This window comes from Spinacia oleracea, chromosome 1 (genome assembly GCF_020520425.1).
Source record: "Spinacia oleracea cultivar Varoflay chromosome 1, BTI_SOV_V1, whole genome shotgun sequence".
Lineage (NCBI taxonomy): Eukaryota > Viridiplantae > Streptophyta > Magnoliopsida > Caryophyllales > Amaranthaceae > Spinacia > Spinacia oleracea.
The window spans coordinates 116,644,466-116,662,494 of NC_079487.1; the positions used below are offsets into that span (position 1 = coordinate 116,644,466).

Consider the following 18,029-nt stretch of genomic DNA (forward strand, 5'->3'; position numbering starts at 1 on the left):
CCAAATTTAGATTATGGATCTATCATACTAATCCATATCATTATGGAGACATTACCATTTATGTACTTTCCTTTTAGGCCTAATGAATTTGATTCATCAAAAGGTCTTGCATGCACAAGGTGTACAATAAATTTATTGTGCACCAACATAACTTTTACCAGTTTTCTCTAACTTTTATCTAGTTTTCTTTAACTTTTATATTATAAAAAAAAAATTTGATAGATAAATATTTTAAAAGTTTAAATAATTAATTTTATACATTATTAGTAATTTTGAAAATATATTTTTATTACATTGAAAAAAATAGATAACTTTTACCCGTATAAGGTAACTTTTAAGCATTTTAGGTTAATTTTAACTTCGGTGTACAATATTTATCGTACACCCCATGTAAATAAGAATTTGTGTTGGCTCATTATTCTTAATGCTTGAAATATGATGGCTCAAAAAATCTTTAATGATAAATCATGTAACAAAAGGTCTTGCGCGCACAAGGTGCACAATAAATTTATTGTACACCAAGATAACTTTAACTATTTTTTTTGTAACTTTAACTTAGTTTTGATTAACTTTTATATTAGTAAAAAAAATTGATAGATAAATATTTTAAAGGGTTAAATTATTAATTTTATACATTATTAGTGATTTTGAAGAAATAAGTTTTACTAAAATGAAAAAATTTATCACTTAAAAATAGATAACTTTTACATATATATGCTTAACTTTTAAGCATTTTGAGTTAACTTTTACTCCGGTGTACAATATTTATTGTACACCCATTGTAAAATAAGAATTTGTGATCATGTAATTAATCTCTGTTATCCAAATAAGTTTAGTTCACACTCCACACCAAACCAACACGATTAATGTTTAGATTACCGAAAACACACTACAAATACCCAATACAGAGATCGACGATCCCCCAACCCCTTTTTATTCCCAGCATTTCCCCCCATTCTCTCTAACCTCACTACCATCCAAAAAATAATGGAGTAACGGTCCTTAGACCCTAGTAGGTGTTCCTTGTCTTGATTCTCATCAACATCAGGCATCTTCAACAGCCCATCTCCCCCACCCCCTCTTCGTTTAATTAAATGTTTATCAACCAACATTTTCTTAATTATTAATATCTTATTTTTAATCATTTTATCAAATCAGTCAAGTTTTTTTTTATATTAATCACCAGACAAATTCCCCCGCATACTTTAATTTTTTTTCTCATCTCTTTTTCTGAAAAAGCCATTGTATTCTGTTCCTCTCATTCAAGTAAAGTTGCTCACTTTCTTCTTTATATTTTTCTGGGATTTTTGTCTAGTTTGTTTTGAGATCTACCCAAACAAAAAATGGGGTTTTCCCAATGTAATTACACTGAAAACCAACAAATTTTTACAAATTCTTCAAATTCTCTCTCATTAATCCCTACTTACAATGATACTAAGGATGATGATTACTGTGATGATAATTACAATGAGTTAAAGTTCAGATCTTTTTTGATGAATATGATTTGGGATTTTGGGTTTGGTTGTTTTGTGCCACAGAAGAGTAAAATTGAAGGGCAAAAGAATAGTAATTCAGAGCATAATAAGGCATGGTTGCTTGCAGAATCAGGTGGTGATTTAGCAAATGGTGAACCTCATTCTGTTCACTCCTCTTTTAGGTTCAGTTTGTGCTCTCAAGTTGAACTTGATTCCTTAAAGACTGCAAATTTGGGTTCTTCTACTACTGTTTTAATGGTGAATTTGGACAATATTTCGAGTGATTCTAACTCCAAAGAGCTTAAATGGCGTCGGATTGAATCATTGGAGAAGAGTATTTCTCCTGTTACTAATTCTTTGATCAGGTTTAGCTTTGATGAAATTCGTTATGCCACCCGCAATTTCTCTGAAGGTAATTTCATGGGTTTAAACTCCTCCTTTTTGTCTTAATCATTTCTGGGGTTTTGTTAATTTTTACAGTATTAAAATGATATGGGTTGCTTTAAATTGCTTCAATCTTTTATGGGTGTTTATTGATTTTTGTTTTAATTCAACGGGTTGCGTTATTTTGGTTCAATGTTTTCTGTGTTTTTGCTGATTGTTGTATTAATTGCAAAAGTTATTTTCCTTATTCATTTGATGCATCATTGAATGGGTTTGCTTTGGTCTGGTTCATTATTTTCTGGCTTTTTGTTAATTTTTTAAAACTTCCATTAGATATTGTTTACGGTTGAATATATTCTGGGGTTCTATTATTGTTGATTTTGGTATAAAATTATGAATTCATTGGATTAATTTTGGTGTATAATTGGAACTGAAATCAGACAGAGTATTGGGCAGAGGTGCACTGAGTTATGTGTTTAGAGGTAGAGTTGGGTTATTGAGAACAGCAGTGGCAATCAAGAGGTTAGAGAAAGAGGGTAAGGAAACTCCCAAGGCATTTTGTAGAGAATTGATGATTGCAAGTTCTCTTCAACATCCAAATATTGTTCCTCTCTTGGGATTTTGTATTGATCCAGAGGAAGGCTTGTTCTTGGTCTACAAATATGTTTCCAGTGGAAGCTTAGAACGACATTTGCACGGTATAGCTAGCGCGCTTCTTTGTAGTTTTATGACATTTTTTATTTCATTCTGGTGGTGTTTATGTTGGATGAAATTTAATACTGGAGATATCATTTATAGGGAAGAAGAAGGGTGTAAAGGGTTTCGCATCGCTTTCATGGTCTGCAAGGTATAAGGTTGCTGTAGGAATTGCAGAAGCTATTGCATATCTACACAATGGAACTGAAAAATGTATTGTTCATAGAGATATAAAGCCATCCAATATTCTTTTGTCATCCAAGAAAAGGCCCAAGGTGAATTGCTGCTTTTTCCTTGCTTTAATTATTATTCGATTATAGTATATGATAAGTTGTCTAAAATGAATTAATGACTTTTGTAGTTATGTGATTTCGGGTTAGCAACATGGACTCCAGCACCATCAGTCCCTTTCCTTTGCAAAACTGTGAAAGGAACATTTGGGTACGGATTGCAAATAAATCTTATTGTCAATTTTTAAAAAAGAAAAAAAAAATAGGATCTTCAACTTGTTTCCTTGTCAAGCAAGGATTTTATCCTTGTTTATCTGACTTAATGAATATTGATTTTTGCAGATATTTGGCTCCTGAGTACTTCCAGCACGGGAAGGTATCGGATAAAACTGATGTTTATGCCTTTGGAGTTGTTCTTTTAGAGCTAATAACAGGCCGAAAGCCAATTGAATCACTAAGGCCATCCGGAGAAGAGAACTTGGTTCAATGGGTATGTCACTGTTTTGATCTTGTATTCCTTTCAGCAAGTACCTCTGACCATACGAGCTGAATTTGTGGTAGTTGACTAGTTTTGGTTAAAACTTAAGATAATATGGTCCTCTTTGGATATTTCTGAAAACAAATGGTGCACCGTTAACTTTGATAAGGCCATAAGGCACATAACCCGATTTGCTTTGATTCATTGATTGAGTATTGGACCAGAAGAGTTGCAACTGTGGTAGTTGACTAGTTCTTGGTTAAGATAAAGTGGTCCTTCGCTCCTTTCTATTTTTCCTGATTACAAGTGTGCACTAAGAGGGTTATAATTAGTTTCGACTAACGCTAACTGCCTGTACGGTGTATAATTAGTTTGACAAAGACATGCCTCATTCGTTCCTTTACATTTATATTTGACAGTGCTTTGGCATCAAATTCTGAAAACAAAATTCTGTCAAAAAATTCCTTCATCCTTCATAATGGACCTACCATATTTATACAAATGTGCAGCTCTGTATGATATAACATATTCCATGAATACTTAATCACTATTGCAACTGAAAGAAAACGTTGATGGTGTTTCTGATTGTGCTGCCAATTTCTGAAGAGGGCTTTTAGTATTTTTAGAGTAAATGTGGATTTTTTTTGGAAGATGACAATGCCGTGTTTTGCTTTCCAGTTGTAAATCAAATGTAGTAAACCATTGTTTCTTGTTGTTGCAGGCAAAGCCACTGATGGAGCAGGGAGACTCAGCGTTAGACAGTTTGCTTGACCCACGAGCCAAAGTTACTCCTAAAAGTTCAAAACTTATAACCAGAATAGTTCGCGCTGCAGCTGCCTGTTTGAACAGCGAAGAATCTTGTAGGCCAAGCATTAACGACACCATCATTCTTCTAAGAGGAGAAGGTTGTCTTATGAAGGGTAAGGCAAGTTTAGGTAGTCGAAGAAGTTATGTTCCTCCAATACTGCAACGTACAAAAAGCGAAATGAAGTCTCATTTGGCTTTGGCTATGCTTGGAGTTTCTGAGCTAGAAGATGATGATTTCTTATATGGCCGATGACACCAACAAAAGTACGTCTGGCGGGGTGAACTCCTGTACCATTCTTTGCTACACTAGCGTTGTTTCTTGTCGTCTGTTAGTTGACTATTGAGATAAAACTTGGCAAGCTATTGCCTAAGGTGGTGAATGTTTGTATAGAAATAGGATCAGTGTACATAAATATTCTCAATATCTTGCTCGAGAGGGGTCGAGCTTCTGGTTAGGAAGTTATTGGGTAACCGAGGAACTCAACATTGTGAAAATTTGTCCAGAAATTCCGAGTGATTGAGTCTGCTCTATAATTTTTGTTTGACAATTCAATTTCACTCCTTTTATTGTTAATGCAAGGAATTCTTGATATGATGTGTCAATGCACTTGACCTTTGAATTACAGTACAATGTTTTTATGAGTGATGAACTGATGACTATTCGATCTGTTTAGAAATTGATTTTGGCATACGGGTTTTGGATAGAGGAATTGATTTCGGCACTCCCATTGAATGAGCACGAAAATTTGTGCTCTTACTCACATAGAGGAGTGTCAAAATCGATTTCCTTCTTTTTTTAGGGCAGATCAGACGGCATAAATAGGGTGTTAAAAAAAATGTGTTTGGATCCTATATTTTCGGGCGGGTTTTGATCGAGTTTACAGATCATGTAAAATAATGGCCACCTCTACGAACTACAATTGATGTATAACTCCAACCTCCAACAAGAAGACATGATCACATGCAGATTAGAATCTTGCTTACATATTTAAAAGTTAACAAAAATGATACAATAACTATTTAAAGATTAAGGAAATCTTGTGCTTTATAGTGTTTGTCCCCCTATGAATTATGAATATATGATGCTTGAAATTTCTACCAAGAAAGAAATACAATGAATGTGTATAATAATTAAGAAACTACTCCATAAACTAAAAGATCTTGGCAACATCTTTAATGAGTCCGCGGTTAGCGCGAGCAAAGTCAGTGAACTCATCAAACGAAATGAAACCATCACCATCAGTATCGATCTCGGCCATCATCCTGCAAACTTCATCAGAGGTGACAGACCCGAGGGTTTTGAGGGCTTCGCCGAGCTCGGAGGACGATATTTTGCCATCGCCGTTCGTGTCGAAACGCTTGAAGATTCTCTCCCTATCAGCAATGTCTTGGGGTGTATCCTCAGCAGCCATATTTTCAACCTTGAGTTTAGGTGTTTGATAAGAACTTTTAAGACTTTGGAACAAATAGAATTGTTTCAGATTTATATACAAATATACAATACAATACATGTTTTATTAGAGGATACATCAGCTTACAAATCGGATCACCTTAGAGTTGAACATGTGGTTTTAATTACATACATATATTTTCATTGGTCTTGCTAAACATAGCTTATAACACTCAAAAATAGTTCCTCCCTATTTGTGGTTACAGATTTTTTTCCCAAAAAAAAAAATCTTAACCCAGGAAGATTATCTATACAATGGGTTATATTAACGATTTAAAACCCGCATCCTAACTTATTCATTAGGAAATTAAACTGAATCAGTTTCGCGGTAGTCTAATGGACACTTTAAAGCTCTTGCACGAGAATGAACCGAGGAATAAAAATGGCATCAAATAAGGTTAATTGTGCTAATTAAAGTAGCACAATTCTCTTATTCATACTGAAGCATCACAAGTTCAGAACCCAGTAAGGGGTAAGCAAACAAAACTGCAGAACTCAAACAATACAAAATACTAGACATTAATATACAATACACGAGAAATACCATTATTGATCATCACTATTCACTATGGCTAAAATAATGGGGGAATAATAGTACAAAAATTACATGGATTCCACAACAACTTAAGCCACAGACTTGAGCATTGCATTCAGCACTGCTTCTCTAGTTGGCAAAGCGGGAATCGCACCTCGCTCTGTAACAGTCAATGCACCACAGGCGTTGGCAAACCGGAGAGACTCTCTTAAGCGATCTTCCACCTGCAAAAGTGTGCATAAACACGGTCACGTTGTCTCCAGACAAACATCATTTTATTTCAAATACACTTTTGTTTAGACTTGAAGATTTCAACTAATTTATTTTTAACGATTCTCAACAACAGAATTTGGGTATCTGAACATTACCTGAATCAAGTTAGTATCAGCAGCTATTTGGGATAGCATTCCAGCTACAAAGGCATCACCCGCACCTGTTGTGTCTACAGCATCTACCTTCATCCCCTCAATTCTACCACTGAAATCCTGCAAACATATTGCATACAAACATGCTGTTTCAGAATCTTTTTTATTTTCTTTATAATCTCATATTTATTTTGAGGGGTGCGTGTGTTATTTTCGGGAGGACATGGGAGCTCAAAGAACAGAAAAGAGAAATCTGAAATATGCACAACAAAAAGTGTACAAGGGAGAGCCAGAGTTTACGTTTGGCAACATTTAATTTCTGAAAAAGAAATTCTTATTCGCCCTCAATTTATTTGGGGGCAGGGTGGTTGATACCCTTAAAGATTAAAGACTTACCTTGGTATAATACCTGCAACCATCTGCTCCCTCGGTCACAAGCAGCAATTTCAGGTTTTGATGGTATAGTTTACGTACCACATTATCATCATAGGGATCCTCTCCTTGAGTCAAAAAGGAAATTTCGTCTTCGCTTATCTATATCCAAATGAACTGTCAGAGCCAACTTTCCATATTATATCATTTAAAGTAAGATGCTTTGATTACAATAAAAGGCAGCATTTAAGCCTGAACCTTGATAATGTCGGCAGTGTCCCAAATGCTGAGGATTCCTTCACGCGCACTCTCTGCGGATGGCCATAATGGGAGCCTTAGGTTGGGATCATATGAAAGCAACACACCAGCATCTCTTGCAGCATTAGCAGCAGCAATGTGAGCTGACTTGCATGGTTCAGTAATTAAGCTTATTGAACCATAATGAAATATTTTTGCCTGTCAACGTAGTTAACAGTCAGGACTCAGGAGATACCTTATTACTTCATATCACTTAAATTCTTAATCTTCCTGCAGAAAAACTATAAGAACCATTTAGTCTTGAGTTCTTAGGCTGACAGCAGACTTTTCACTCAGGGGATCTGGATTTTGTATAGTCCACAAAAGGAAAACAGTTCGTGATTCTTTCGTGTCTAAACATGAATGCATTGCTATGCTTTCAGTTTCATAACATTTATCCCCCAAATTTGTTTAGGTTTTAAAAGAACTGTGATTTTCATCAGTCTCATGACTGCCATCCATGTATACCAAGCAGTTCAAACTCCATGTTTTTTTCAACTTTAATTTCCTGGGTTGATGATAAAGGTCGCAAGTTGCGACAATATTTAGTTGTCGCAATCCTACGTATCGGATTTTAAATGGTACATATAGGCGCCACGTAGGTCATGCGTCATCAAAATATTTTTACTATCAATGCAATATTTTTACTATGAAAATAGGTAAATAAGTAGTTGATACAAAGAAGGAAACAAACATTTATTATATTTATAATAAATTAGAATATTAATATTTTCTTACCTTTTTTTTGTAACATGTATAATAGGTTATATAAGTTAAATATTTTAGTTTCCAATTACGTTCATGACACATAAACATGCCATGTCATCATTGTGACACGGCTTAAAGGTCGTAAGTTGCGGACCTTTATCCTTTTCGAAATTGTTGATATATATAGGTGAATTCGTTATATTTAGGAAATCTCTACATTTGATCAAAGGATGAATTTTTTTACGAGTCATACCTTCCTAATGAGCTCAAAATCGAGCTCGGATTCCTGAAGCAGCATGTCAGCACTAGGATTACGATAAAACATGAATTCACGTTCCCCGTCTTTCCTTAACGTCACGAATGCTAAAGCAGTTCGGGCGCCAGGATCAAATCGCATTCCTTCTTTGTTCACATTATTCTCCTTCAGAATTTCAGCAAGCATGTAGCCAAACTCATCTTCACCAACCTGCATGCATAGACAGAAGAGTGCATAAGTAAGAAAGAAAAAGAAAATAAACATGAGGCGTCAGTGAAAATAGATAGCCAAAATGACAGCAAGTTTTAACCAAATATATTCTTCAAGATGGACAAAACATGTAAATTTTCACAAGTCTAAAAGGGAGAAAGCCACACATAATGCACCACATTCTGAACTTTTCTTCCAACTATATCTGGGTATTGTGTAGCTTCATGAGTCTTCAAGTGTAACTAGCCCCAAAACAACCGAGTCATTTGGTTGTTTTATCCTCACATAGGCAAAATTGGAGAAATCTGGAGCATCACATTTTGACTTCACTCAGGTACTTTTCTTCAGCTATAGTCTATAGTATGCGCCAGTATACAAACAAGCAGAATAAGGCCAGCTACTAAAAGGACGTCCAAAACATTCAGTTTCTCTAGGTGTGTTGAAGTAATAAAAGTTTCTCATATCAGTTCATAGTTCATTCTAGGATGAATAACAACAACATGCAGGTCAAAGGAAGTTTCGCTTTGCTATTGTTACTTATATAGGACATAAGAGTCATATTTATCGATTCACTCATCCACTCAGATTTCTATTCGTAACTGCTGACGTGATTTCTGTTGAGCTTTAGACACTCAAATCATGTATCTGTCACGAGCCTCATAATACAGGGTAAAGCTAAAAGCACTGCAGTAAAGCATTGAAATCTGAAACACAAACTTCCGAACTAGATATAACGGTCTACAAATGCATGACGAGCAGCAGGGAACTTAAACACCAAAAGGTTCCAGATTATGAGATTAATACTCTGCAGTCTTAGGAATTTCACCTCTAGCTAATGCACAAGGTCAAGGTGATACTCATAATTACTAACAGAACATTACAATGAAGGACTTTACAAACAAAATTAGCTCTGAATGTAAATCTAAAATTTTAAAGGAAAAATAAAAAAGAGTGGCAAGAAAAAACTGTCAAATGAAGTGAAAGGCAGAAATTACATGAAACCATGGAACATCCAGCTAAACAAAACAAGGAGTGTTGTTACCTTGCCAATGAAAGCTGATGAGCCTCCAAGACGAGCTATTCCAACAGCAACATTTGCAGGGGCACCGCCAGGAGCCTTCTTAAACGCAGGTGCTTCAGCCAAGGAAACCCCACTTGTTGTGGGCACGAAATCAATAAGCATTTCACCAAAGCAAACCACTAGGGGTGACTCACTTGCTTCAATTGACCCATTACTACCAGGTTGTGCTCTAGCTACAAACAAACAATGAAAGGATCAATATCTCAATCAAAAGCATGTGTTATAAGTAACAGGAGAAAAAGATCAAGTATACAAGAACACACATTCCATCCCGTCCTGAAACGTTCAAAAGAATCTGACTTGACAATTTTAGGATCTGTACTTTGGATTCTGCAAGAGTACAAGTGTAGAACCGAGGGGGAAAACGACAATAGGATCATTAAAAAGGACAACTGAATAAGAGAAGGAGAAATCTCTTATTTCGAAAGCAGATGTCAGCCGCTTTGTTGACTCTTTGTATTTTACCAAACCGACAGCACAAAATCCAACCCAAATGCACAGCAAAACACACTGAAAACTGGAAAGTGTGTAACTTTCAAAACTTACTATGCTCAGAATAAGCCTTGCATAGCATGAAAAAAGAAAAACATAAAACCAACACGAGCCTTATGCCCTTATTACAGATTTACAGACATCAAACCCCTCAACGGTTATACTTTCCCTTTCAGCTTTTGAGTCATCCGTCCAAGGAAACATATTCACACAAACTAATAACATTTCCCCTTTATCCCTCAGCCATTGCATACCCAAGTAAAAATCACTAGTTTAAATTCTACCAAATGCCCAAAAGGAAAAAGGTGATTACTGTGTCCATTCCAAGAGATCCACCAATTTTTAGTTTTTACCTCATTATGCAGCAACATGGGCAGTAATTAGTCTCAACACCTTTACCTCTACATCAGATGATCATCAACCCAAGATCCAAACTTTATTGTATATACACCAGTAATCATAAATTAAAGTTATTTTCTATGAAATGGAACATAAACAAAGCTGAATTTTGCAAACCCCAATTTCATTTCAAGTTTTTCAACTAATCAATTGCTTGTGTCACACAACTTCCATGCCAATCTTTTACACAATTTCCACATTTTGCGCAACATAATCGAGTACTCCACCAAATTTCCCTTATTACCTTAAATCCCAGGTGAAAAAAATAAAGATGATTGCAGTTTTACGTCACTTATACATTAAAAAAAGGCAAAAAAATTGTTCCTTTTAAAAAAAAAACTACTTCAACGAATTCCATGCTCATAATATAACTACCAACTGTCACATTGATCAAAGCAGACTCACCAAACTTCAAAAAAAAAATCTAAGAAAGCAAAATAAGTAAATAAAATTTTACAAAATTTGCTGAAGAAAGGAGATCCGATATACCTTTCAAGATACAACGGCGACCGGAATCAATTGACAGAAAAGAATCAAGAGTTCCGGGAGTATCTCGTCGGGAAAATACGGTGGCGCCGGAAAATTTAGAGGGTGAGGCATAATCAGGCTTACAAGAAAGAGAGGTGAAGTGAAATGGGGATAAATACAGAGCCATTTTTTTAAAAAAAAAAAAATTAGTTTATAATTGTAAATTGTTGTAATAATACTAAAATATGATAGTGATGGAGCTCAAAAATATTGCTGGAAATTTTGGGGAAATTTTGGAGTGATCTTGAGCTTGAGGTGTTGAGTGTTGACTGATGGAGAAAGCTTTGTTCGGAGATGAGAGAATAGTTTTGCTGATTTGGTTGTCCATGTGGTGTGGGAGAAGTCAAATTCTGGCTATTATTTTTTTGAGTTTTTTTTTTTTTTTTTTTTTAAATATGGGGAAATTTGGTAAATTTAATATTCACTAGTTGTTGGCCGGCGCGCCGTCCCCCAAGGTAGCAAAAATAAACTTTGTGAAATTATAATCGCCATAATTTAGCAATTACACTTTGAAAGTTGCTATATTTGTTGTCACAAGAAAAAACACTACTTTTATTGAAAACTGTAAGTTTAACAACCATTTTATAAACCAAACTAAAATTTTCATCGTAGTTTCAAGTGAAACATGTACAACTATACAAGTATACAAGTATCACTCTTAACACTAACCATAATCAATAAATTATATACATACAATAATTCAAGAAATCTTGAAAAATACAACATATTTAGACAAACTCATTTCAACCTAAACAAATCGAAACATTACAGAGAGGAGAGGTTTTAACAACAAAATAACATTCAACTTTTAACTTCCACCATGATTCTGCTTGATATGGAGGATGCAACGGCATTAGGATATCAAGGAAATTTCACTATCGATGCCTGTATCAAAAGACATGGAATTAGCACAAACTTTTGACTACTTGAGAAAAATCTAGGCAAAAAATATAATAATGCATAACCCGTGCACTAATCTCCCTTTGATATTTCTTCAATCTCTCAAATGTTACTACTGACACATGAAGAGGCCAACATAAAAAGCTATATAATGACCATACAGGTGAGAAAAGATTGAGAAATTAAGAATCATAAAGAGATGTAATAACAGATATTTACAAATACATCACACCACGACAAGATCCCACATAAATATTGGCAAATAGAACAATTGAAATCTCAGTTTATACCTGGTGACAGGGGACAATTCAAGCCAAGAATTTTTACAGAATACCCAAAACTCAGTCAATACTTAGCTTGGTCATTATATACATATGAAAAGCGCGCCTTCCCCCAAGTTAGGAAAATCTATTAAATTATAATTGATATAATTAGTGAAATTATAATTTATTTACGTTGCACGTTTATAGTCACAATAGAAATGCTTACTCATTAGAAAAGTGCATATTTATTGTTATTTTAAGCATGTTCCCAAAATTGATCTTAATTTGATTCCCCAAGGTAGCAACCACAATTTGCATAAACTTATATTGGTCGAGTCTAAGGAACCCACTTAAGCTAATCTTGTCATAACAAGAGCAAATGCGTTCATAATAGAACTATACAATACTAAAAGACAACAAATCTTACCTTCTACCTTCTAATTGTATAGGACAACTTACTACGTACATTTGCAATGGAAGTTCAAAGGTATTTTCAAGGAATATATAATATATATTCCTCTATAAAATATCCATATCCTTAACTTAATTTCAAATAAGCAGACTGTACTAATTAATTACATTTAGTAGCTTTTGTACAAAAGTTTTTTGGGGCACAAGTATTACAAAAGGTTTATGGTTCCTTTAAGAAAACCCAAAATGATGGGTAAGGTAACTCCTATTGTTTAAAAAAAAAAAAAACAACTTCCAAAGAAAGTCCATTGCAAAACCTTGTTTCTTGAAATGGATGTTCTAAGCCAAGTAGTGTGGATCAAGACCTCAAAGACGCACATCATCTCTTGATTGTTTTCTATCTTAATAGATCACCATGAAAGCATGAAATGTATTACTTTATACTGTTAAATGTTTTTTTTGTAATAAAAAAAGTATTTACAAGGGTCGGAAAAAAACCCCACCAACCAATAAGAAATAAAACCAAAACATACACAACTACCAAAACAAACAAAGAGCAAAGACACGCTCAACAAAAAGCTACAAACACCCAAAAAGAGTCAAATGAAGTCCACTCTTGCCAAAATGAACTGAGACAACATCATTGCACCCTCAAGTCCGCTACATCAACAATAAGGAAACAACAACTAAGCAGCACCATCAACAGCATTTGAGCCAAAATACTAAACCCAAAAGCAATCATCCTGAGTACTGAACCCAACCTCCACTCTTGCCAAAATGAACAGAGACAACATCATTGCACCCTCAAGTCCACTACATCAACAATAAGGAAACAACAACTAAGCAGCACCATCAACAACATTTGAGCCAAAATACTAAACCCAAAAGCAATCATCCTGAGTACTGAACCCAACCACCACCATTCCGGCTTAGGCTTCCTGACTAAGCGCAACAAACATACCGGACAAATGGCAGCAACGAAGCAGATTAGAGAGCAAAAAAAAAAATCAGAAACTCATCAGGGCAGAACATCAGATCAGAGCATAACAGAAGCAACATAACCTTAGAAGAGAAGAACTGAAGAACAGAAAAGACCCGACCAAAGGCGATATCATCAACGCAAAAACAGACATCATAAAAAAAATCAAACAAGCCCAACTAACAAAGAGCAAACAACTGCAACATAGTGTAATAAGGTTAACTCTTGACAAAAGAGCAAAGAAAACACAACTACATCGGGGGTCTTAGATAAGTAGCTAACATTTTCTTTTCTTCGGCAATTTCAGATAGTCCTACCATAAATAGTGCTTATGTTGTCCTTGGTACCCCCAACAATCTGGAAAAAACTAATACACAAAAGAAATAATTAGTTAGAAATATAAAAATATCACTAACTTTCACCACTAAACAAGGCATTTCATTGACGACATCACGACATTGCAATACTGTTACTTATATCACATAGCTGGCAACCTAATGTCAACTCACATAACAAGTGAAGAACTCAATGAATTAAGTTACCTCCCTAAGAATAAAGCAATCAAGTGGGACTATAGGTTACATGCTAACTTAAACATGTTCTACAGAAATTCCTTATCTGAGAAACTTAGCTCACTTGCTATCTCTTTTCTTTAGAGGATTAGAATAACAAGAGTGCAATTTGCATAAAAATGTACTATGTTTCAAATCTTCCCAAAGACAACAAAAAGAGAAACCAGAGTGTAAAACATACAAGTATAAAGCATGTCATGAACAAACTTATCATGATTCTTATGAGTAGGGAAAGGATCGTGTAAAAGAAATTTATACCACTGCCGCAACTCGTCAGGTCTAGGTGATTTTTGTGTCTCTAGATGACCGTGTAGAATATATTCTTCTCCTTTAACTAATAGACAAACCCATATATATCAGGTGATAAAGCCTCTTGCAATAATCAAGGTATCCAACATGAGAGAAAGAAGAAGACAATGCTATACATTAGAGAAATTATCTCCACTATGATAATCCAAATAAATATGGACTAAAAAGTTAGGGTAGAAAGTATACCAAAAAAATTCATGATAAACAATACTTAAGGGCTTCTTCTTTTATCTCTTTTGTGTCAGGCCTAAAATACTTGACAATATCAAGATAAAAAGTATCGACCCATCTTTGATTCTACTGGTTACAGGATGATCCAACCTCTTGGACATGCATGGAAAAAGGCAAACATTTACACCTTCTATCCTTTGAAATAAAAGAATAACCTGGAATCAACATGTAAGGCAATCACACACGATTCAATGAATATCAGAGATGAAAACACTACCCTAGTAGAGAACCGGAAAGAAGTGTGTCACACTTAAACACCTTAAAACCTTAAAAGCATGATAAAAGTACATGAATAACACAAATTATCCTTCAAGATTAGCAAATTCTCAAAACTAACAAGAATTTCTAAATACAGTATGCCACATGAAGGGAATTGTACTCTTATACAACATATAATTCAGATGCAATGCGGTCGACTTAAGTTGCTACTGCACAGACAACAAAAATATTACAACGAATGTATTTTTGACCCCTTTTTTAATACCGAAAGTAGACCCTTTTTTGGATCATTTTTATAGCGGAATTGGACCCGGTTTTTTTTTTTTTTGGTAGACTATAAGAATTTTTATTCGTACCCCCATTTCTCAAATCCTGCCACTATGTCGAAAAATAGAAATATCACACTTATTAGGGAACGCTATTTGTGGAAATAGGACACTTATTCAGGAACGAAGGGAATACTTGTTAAACCAACAAATTTTTATTTTGGAGAGGGAGGGGACCCTTACAAGAGGGATTGCAGGGTGCGCATAAACTCCTCCTGGTGCGTAAATTGCATCATAAGGTGCCCCATATGGCGGTACCATAGGGCATAGGCTGGAAAATAGAAACATTTATGTCAAAATATAAGGAAGAGAAGGAGGGGAAAAGGATAAAAAACAATTACAGACTACTGAATTACGGAATGATGCAAGGTGAATACACTTCATTACATATTTACATATGCTTATGATAGTTACCTGAGGAGGTCCCCACATATAAGGGGGAGGTGGGTGTTCAGGTGCAACAGCTGAGTTGAAATATGGTGGCACAGCAACTCTAGGGCCATAATATGCCTAAAGAAATCAGCAAACATTTTTAATAAAAAATTTTCACTGTAAAAACAACATAAAGTTTAATTTTAGAACAAGTGCATTCAGGATATAGTTTTACAATGGAACTCAGCTTTCATCCATACAACAACTAACCTGGATGGCCGCCCAGTCAGGATACATATGAACGACATTGTGCTCCTGCGAAAACACAATATAGCCCAATCATCAAACATGAATGTCTAAGTTTTGGTCAATTAAAGACGGACAAACTAATTGCAACTTTTGTCAATTCTTTTCATATTCCTGAAAACTTCCATGAAAAGAAAATACGAAACAAGATAGGGAAAAGATCATTCATCAGAAATTGTATGAACCCTGAATTCTCATCTTACAGTTGCAGGTGGAGATGTTTTTTCTGACTTAGGAGACATCACGTCATCACTGCTTCCCATAATTACTCACCAAAGCTAAATTTCCAGCCTAATTATCCGTCACAGAAGCTGATTATCTGAACCAAGTAAATTAATCAGTACCAAAGTTTTATCCATGAGTCCACAAACACTACAAGAAAGCGCCGATTGCCTAAGACAGTCGGTAAAGTACTAATTACGAGACGGTCGGTAAAAGCATGAATTCTTGTAGTGAAAACTCGCAACAATAAACATCAATGATCTCCCCCTCTCCTCTCCCAAGAAAAATTACAGCTTGAAAACAGAAGATGGCGTATTAACAAAGAGGTAGGTGCTAAACAATAAGCATGACTTCCTAAACATCTCCAAGTGTAAATAGTTTGACTTCGGTTATGCTCTCTTCACAGCTCTACAGTAGGATCATATACCTAGAATTAAGGTGAAATGAGCACAACCAAAATTGGGGGATTTTGAGGATTTATGAAACTTGATCCAAAACAATTCATAATTTCCAAGTGATTAACTAAGATTCTTGTATCTGAGCAATGATCAAACCACGAACCATTTTGCGAGTCAATCATCAGAGTTCATTTAAACACTATTAAACTCTGATTATGAACCCAGATTAATCTAATCACTCTTGATTAAAAATTAACAATCCGTACGTTTCCATAGCTTGAATTACTAAGAGCACTGAAAAAACCATGTTCAATTCTAACCCATAAAACAGATGTTAAAGTGAAAAGGTACAACCTTAATCTTTCAGATTATACCCTAGAAACAAAAACTAAATTAAAGATTAAATTACATAAGAAAATTGAGAAAGATACCTTGCACGAAGACGAATCAAGAGCTCGCAGTTTCTCCGGTTTCATTCCCTTTCTTACTTCTGTTAAACCTTTAAGACAGTTGAAAAACCACAGATAATCAGCAAATATTTTTTTTCAGTGCAAATAATCAGCAAATAATTATAGAGAAATTGGAAGACTTGGCTTCCTTACTTAATAATCATAGAGAAATTATACCTTATTAATATCGCAAAGGAAAAAATCAATGGAGAAAGACAAAGGGGAAGTATATAGAGCTTCAGTACAGATCCACTCCTCGACATTGGCTTTAAGCTCACCGCTTCCTACATCGAACTCAATCTGGTAAAAAAAAATTGACCATAATTCAACAACAATTAACCCAATTTCTGTTAAAAATATATCAAATCGTATTTATCAATAAAAAAATGAGAGAAATTTGGTGAATTTGTTAAAAAAAACAATAAGACTGTAGAATTATAATTCTGGAGAAAAAAGGAAAGAGATGAAAGAATTAACCTTCGAGAAAAAGTAATGACATTGAGATTTACCTTCAAGATATGATCGAAACATACAGATGAGAGGTTCATGGGAGCAGATCAAAGTGTGGGGTGCCGGAGGAGAATGGAGATATCCGCAGTCGAATCTGAAACACCAAATCAAAACCCCTAAGATGCTGGAAGGAGGAGGCGAAGGGGGCGGAGGAAATTGCAGAGATGAGAGCTAGGGTTTTTTGAAAATGGAAGGGGGAAGAAGATCCCAGAGTTGAGAAAAGAGGAAAAAGAAAAGAGCCCACAAAGGAACGTGGCAACAGATGAGCACGATGGCACAAATGCTAAATGGGAGAAGCTTAAGGGCACTTTAGTCAATGAACTATTGCATGAATAGTGAAAACCAAGTTCTCACTTTTAAAGGTTGTAGGATTATAATGGTTTTGTTGTGAGGTAATAGCAAGAATTCGAGAGTTTTACTAGTAGATAGGAAGGTTTCTAAATTCTGATTTATTAATCGTATTGAGTTTTTCGGGGAAACTAACAATCTGAAGGTAAGTATTTATAGGGAAACTAGTTACTATAGTAGTATGATAAATTTGACTATTTACTACAATGATACAATATGAATTGTCAAGTGATTTGTCAAATATGGGGAGCTACTATTGATTTGCAGGACATTCACCATGTAGGCATGCACCGTCCTATGCCATATTTAACACTCCCCCTTGAATGTCCATCCCTAACGATGTACTAGTTGTCTCATTAAAAACCTTGCTTGGTAAAACCCAGTGGGACAAAAAACCATAGCTAGGGAAAAAGAGTACAACTTTTGTGATTATATGCTTTGGCATAGTGCC

At 35.1% G+C, this 18,029-nt stretch overlaps 4 protein-coding genes across 8 annotated transcripts; 1 reads left to right on the plus strand and 3 right to left on the minus strand.

Moving 5' to 3' along the window:
* Positions 1 to 906: 906 nt before the first annotated feature.
* LOC110804392 (probable serine/threonine-protein kinase PBL7) lies at positions 907 to 4,660 on the plus strand. Its single transcript, XM_022009988.2, has 6 exons — positions 907 to 1,887; positions 2,300 to 2,557; positions 2,658 to 2,830; positions 2,917 to 2,996; positions 3,128 to 3,275; positions 3,985 to 4,660. Exons 1-6 carry the CDS (start codon positions 1,344 to 1,346, stop codon positions 4,321 to 4,323), a joined length of 1,542 nt encoding a protein of 513 aa, XP_021865680.2. The 5' UTR covers positions 907 to 1,343; the 3' UTR covers positions 4,324 to 4,660.
* A 372-nt stretch (positions 4,661 to 5,032) lies between these two features.
* On the minus strand, positions 5,033 to 5,535 carry LOC110804403 (polcalcin Che a 3). Its single transcript, XM_022009999.2, has one exon. It carries the CDS (start codon positions 5,480 to 5,482, stop codon positions 5,222 to 5,224), a length of 261 nt encoding a protein of 86 aa, XP_021865691.2. The 5' UTR covers positions 5,483 to 5,535; the 3' UTR covers positions 5,033 to 5,221.
* Positions 5,536 to 5,885: 350 nt separating this feature from the next.
* LOC110804384 (probable fructokinase-6, chloroplastic) lies at positions 5,886 to 11,091 on the minus strand. The gene is made up of 7 exons (XM_022009982.2): positions 10,725 to 11,091; positions 9,306 to 9,517; positions 8,051 to 8,263; positions 7,051 to 7,248; positions 6,817 to 6,954; positions 6,424 to 6,540; positions 5,886 to 6,279 (listed from the first exon to the last, which is right to left on the minus strand). Exons 1-7 carry the CDS (start codon positions 10,888 to 10,890, stop codon positions 6,145 to 6,147), a joined length of 1,179 nt encoding a protein of 392 aa, XP_021865674.1. The 5' UTR covers positions 10,891 to 11,091; the 3' UTR covers positions 5,886 to 6,144.
* Positions 11,092 to 12,766: 1,675 nt separating this feature from the next.
* On the minus strand, positions 12,767 to 17,628 carry LOC110804395 (common plant regulatory factor 1-like). 5 transcript variants are annotated; one of them, XR_008931381.1, is made up of 10 exons: positions 17,230 to 17,628; positions 16,898 to 17,020; positions 16,703 to 16,770; positions 15,855 to 15,970; positions 15,616 to 15,660; positions 15,388 to 15,483; positions 15,157 to 15,244; positions 14,147 to 14,583; positions 13,599 to 13,683; positions 12,767 to 13,279 (listed from the first exon to the last, which is right to left on the minus strand). XR_008931381.1 is itself a non-coding variant. In XM_056841180.1 (8 exons), exons 4-7 carry the CDS (start codon positions 15,912 to 15,914, stop codon positions 15,206 to 15,208), a joined length of 240 nt encoding a protein of 79 aa, XP_056697158.1. In that variant the 5' UTR covers positions 15,915 to 15,970; positions 16,703 to 16,770; positions 16,898 to 17,020; positions 17,230 to 17,578; the 3' UTR covers positions 12,767 to 13,279; positions 15,157 to 15,205. The 5 variants fall into 5 exon arrangements, 3 of the variants coding, with proteins under 3 accessions (XP_056697158.1, XP_056697150.1, XP_056697151.1); XR_008931380.1 differs by having other exon boundaries at positions 13,599 to 14,583; positions 17,230 to 17,620; XM_056841180.1 differs by lacking the exons at positions 13,599 to 13,683; positions 14,147 to 14,583 and having other exon boundaries at positions 17,230 to 17,578.
* Between the last annotated feature and the right edge of the window lie 401 nt (positions 17,629 to 18,029).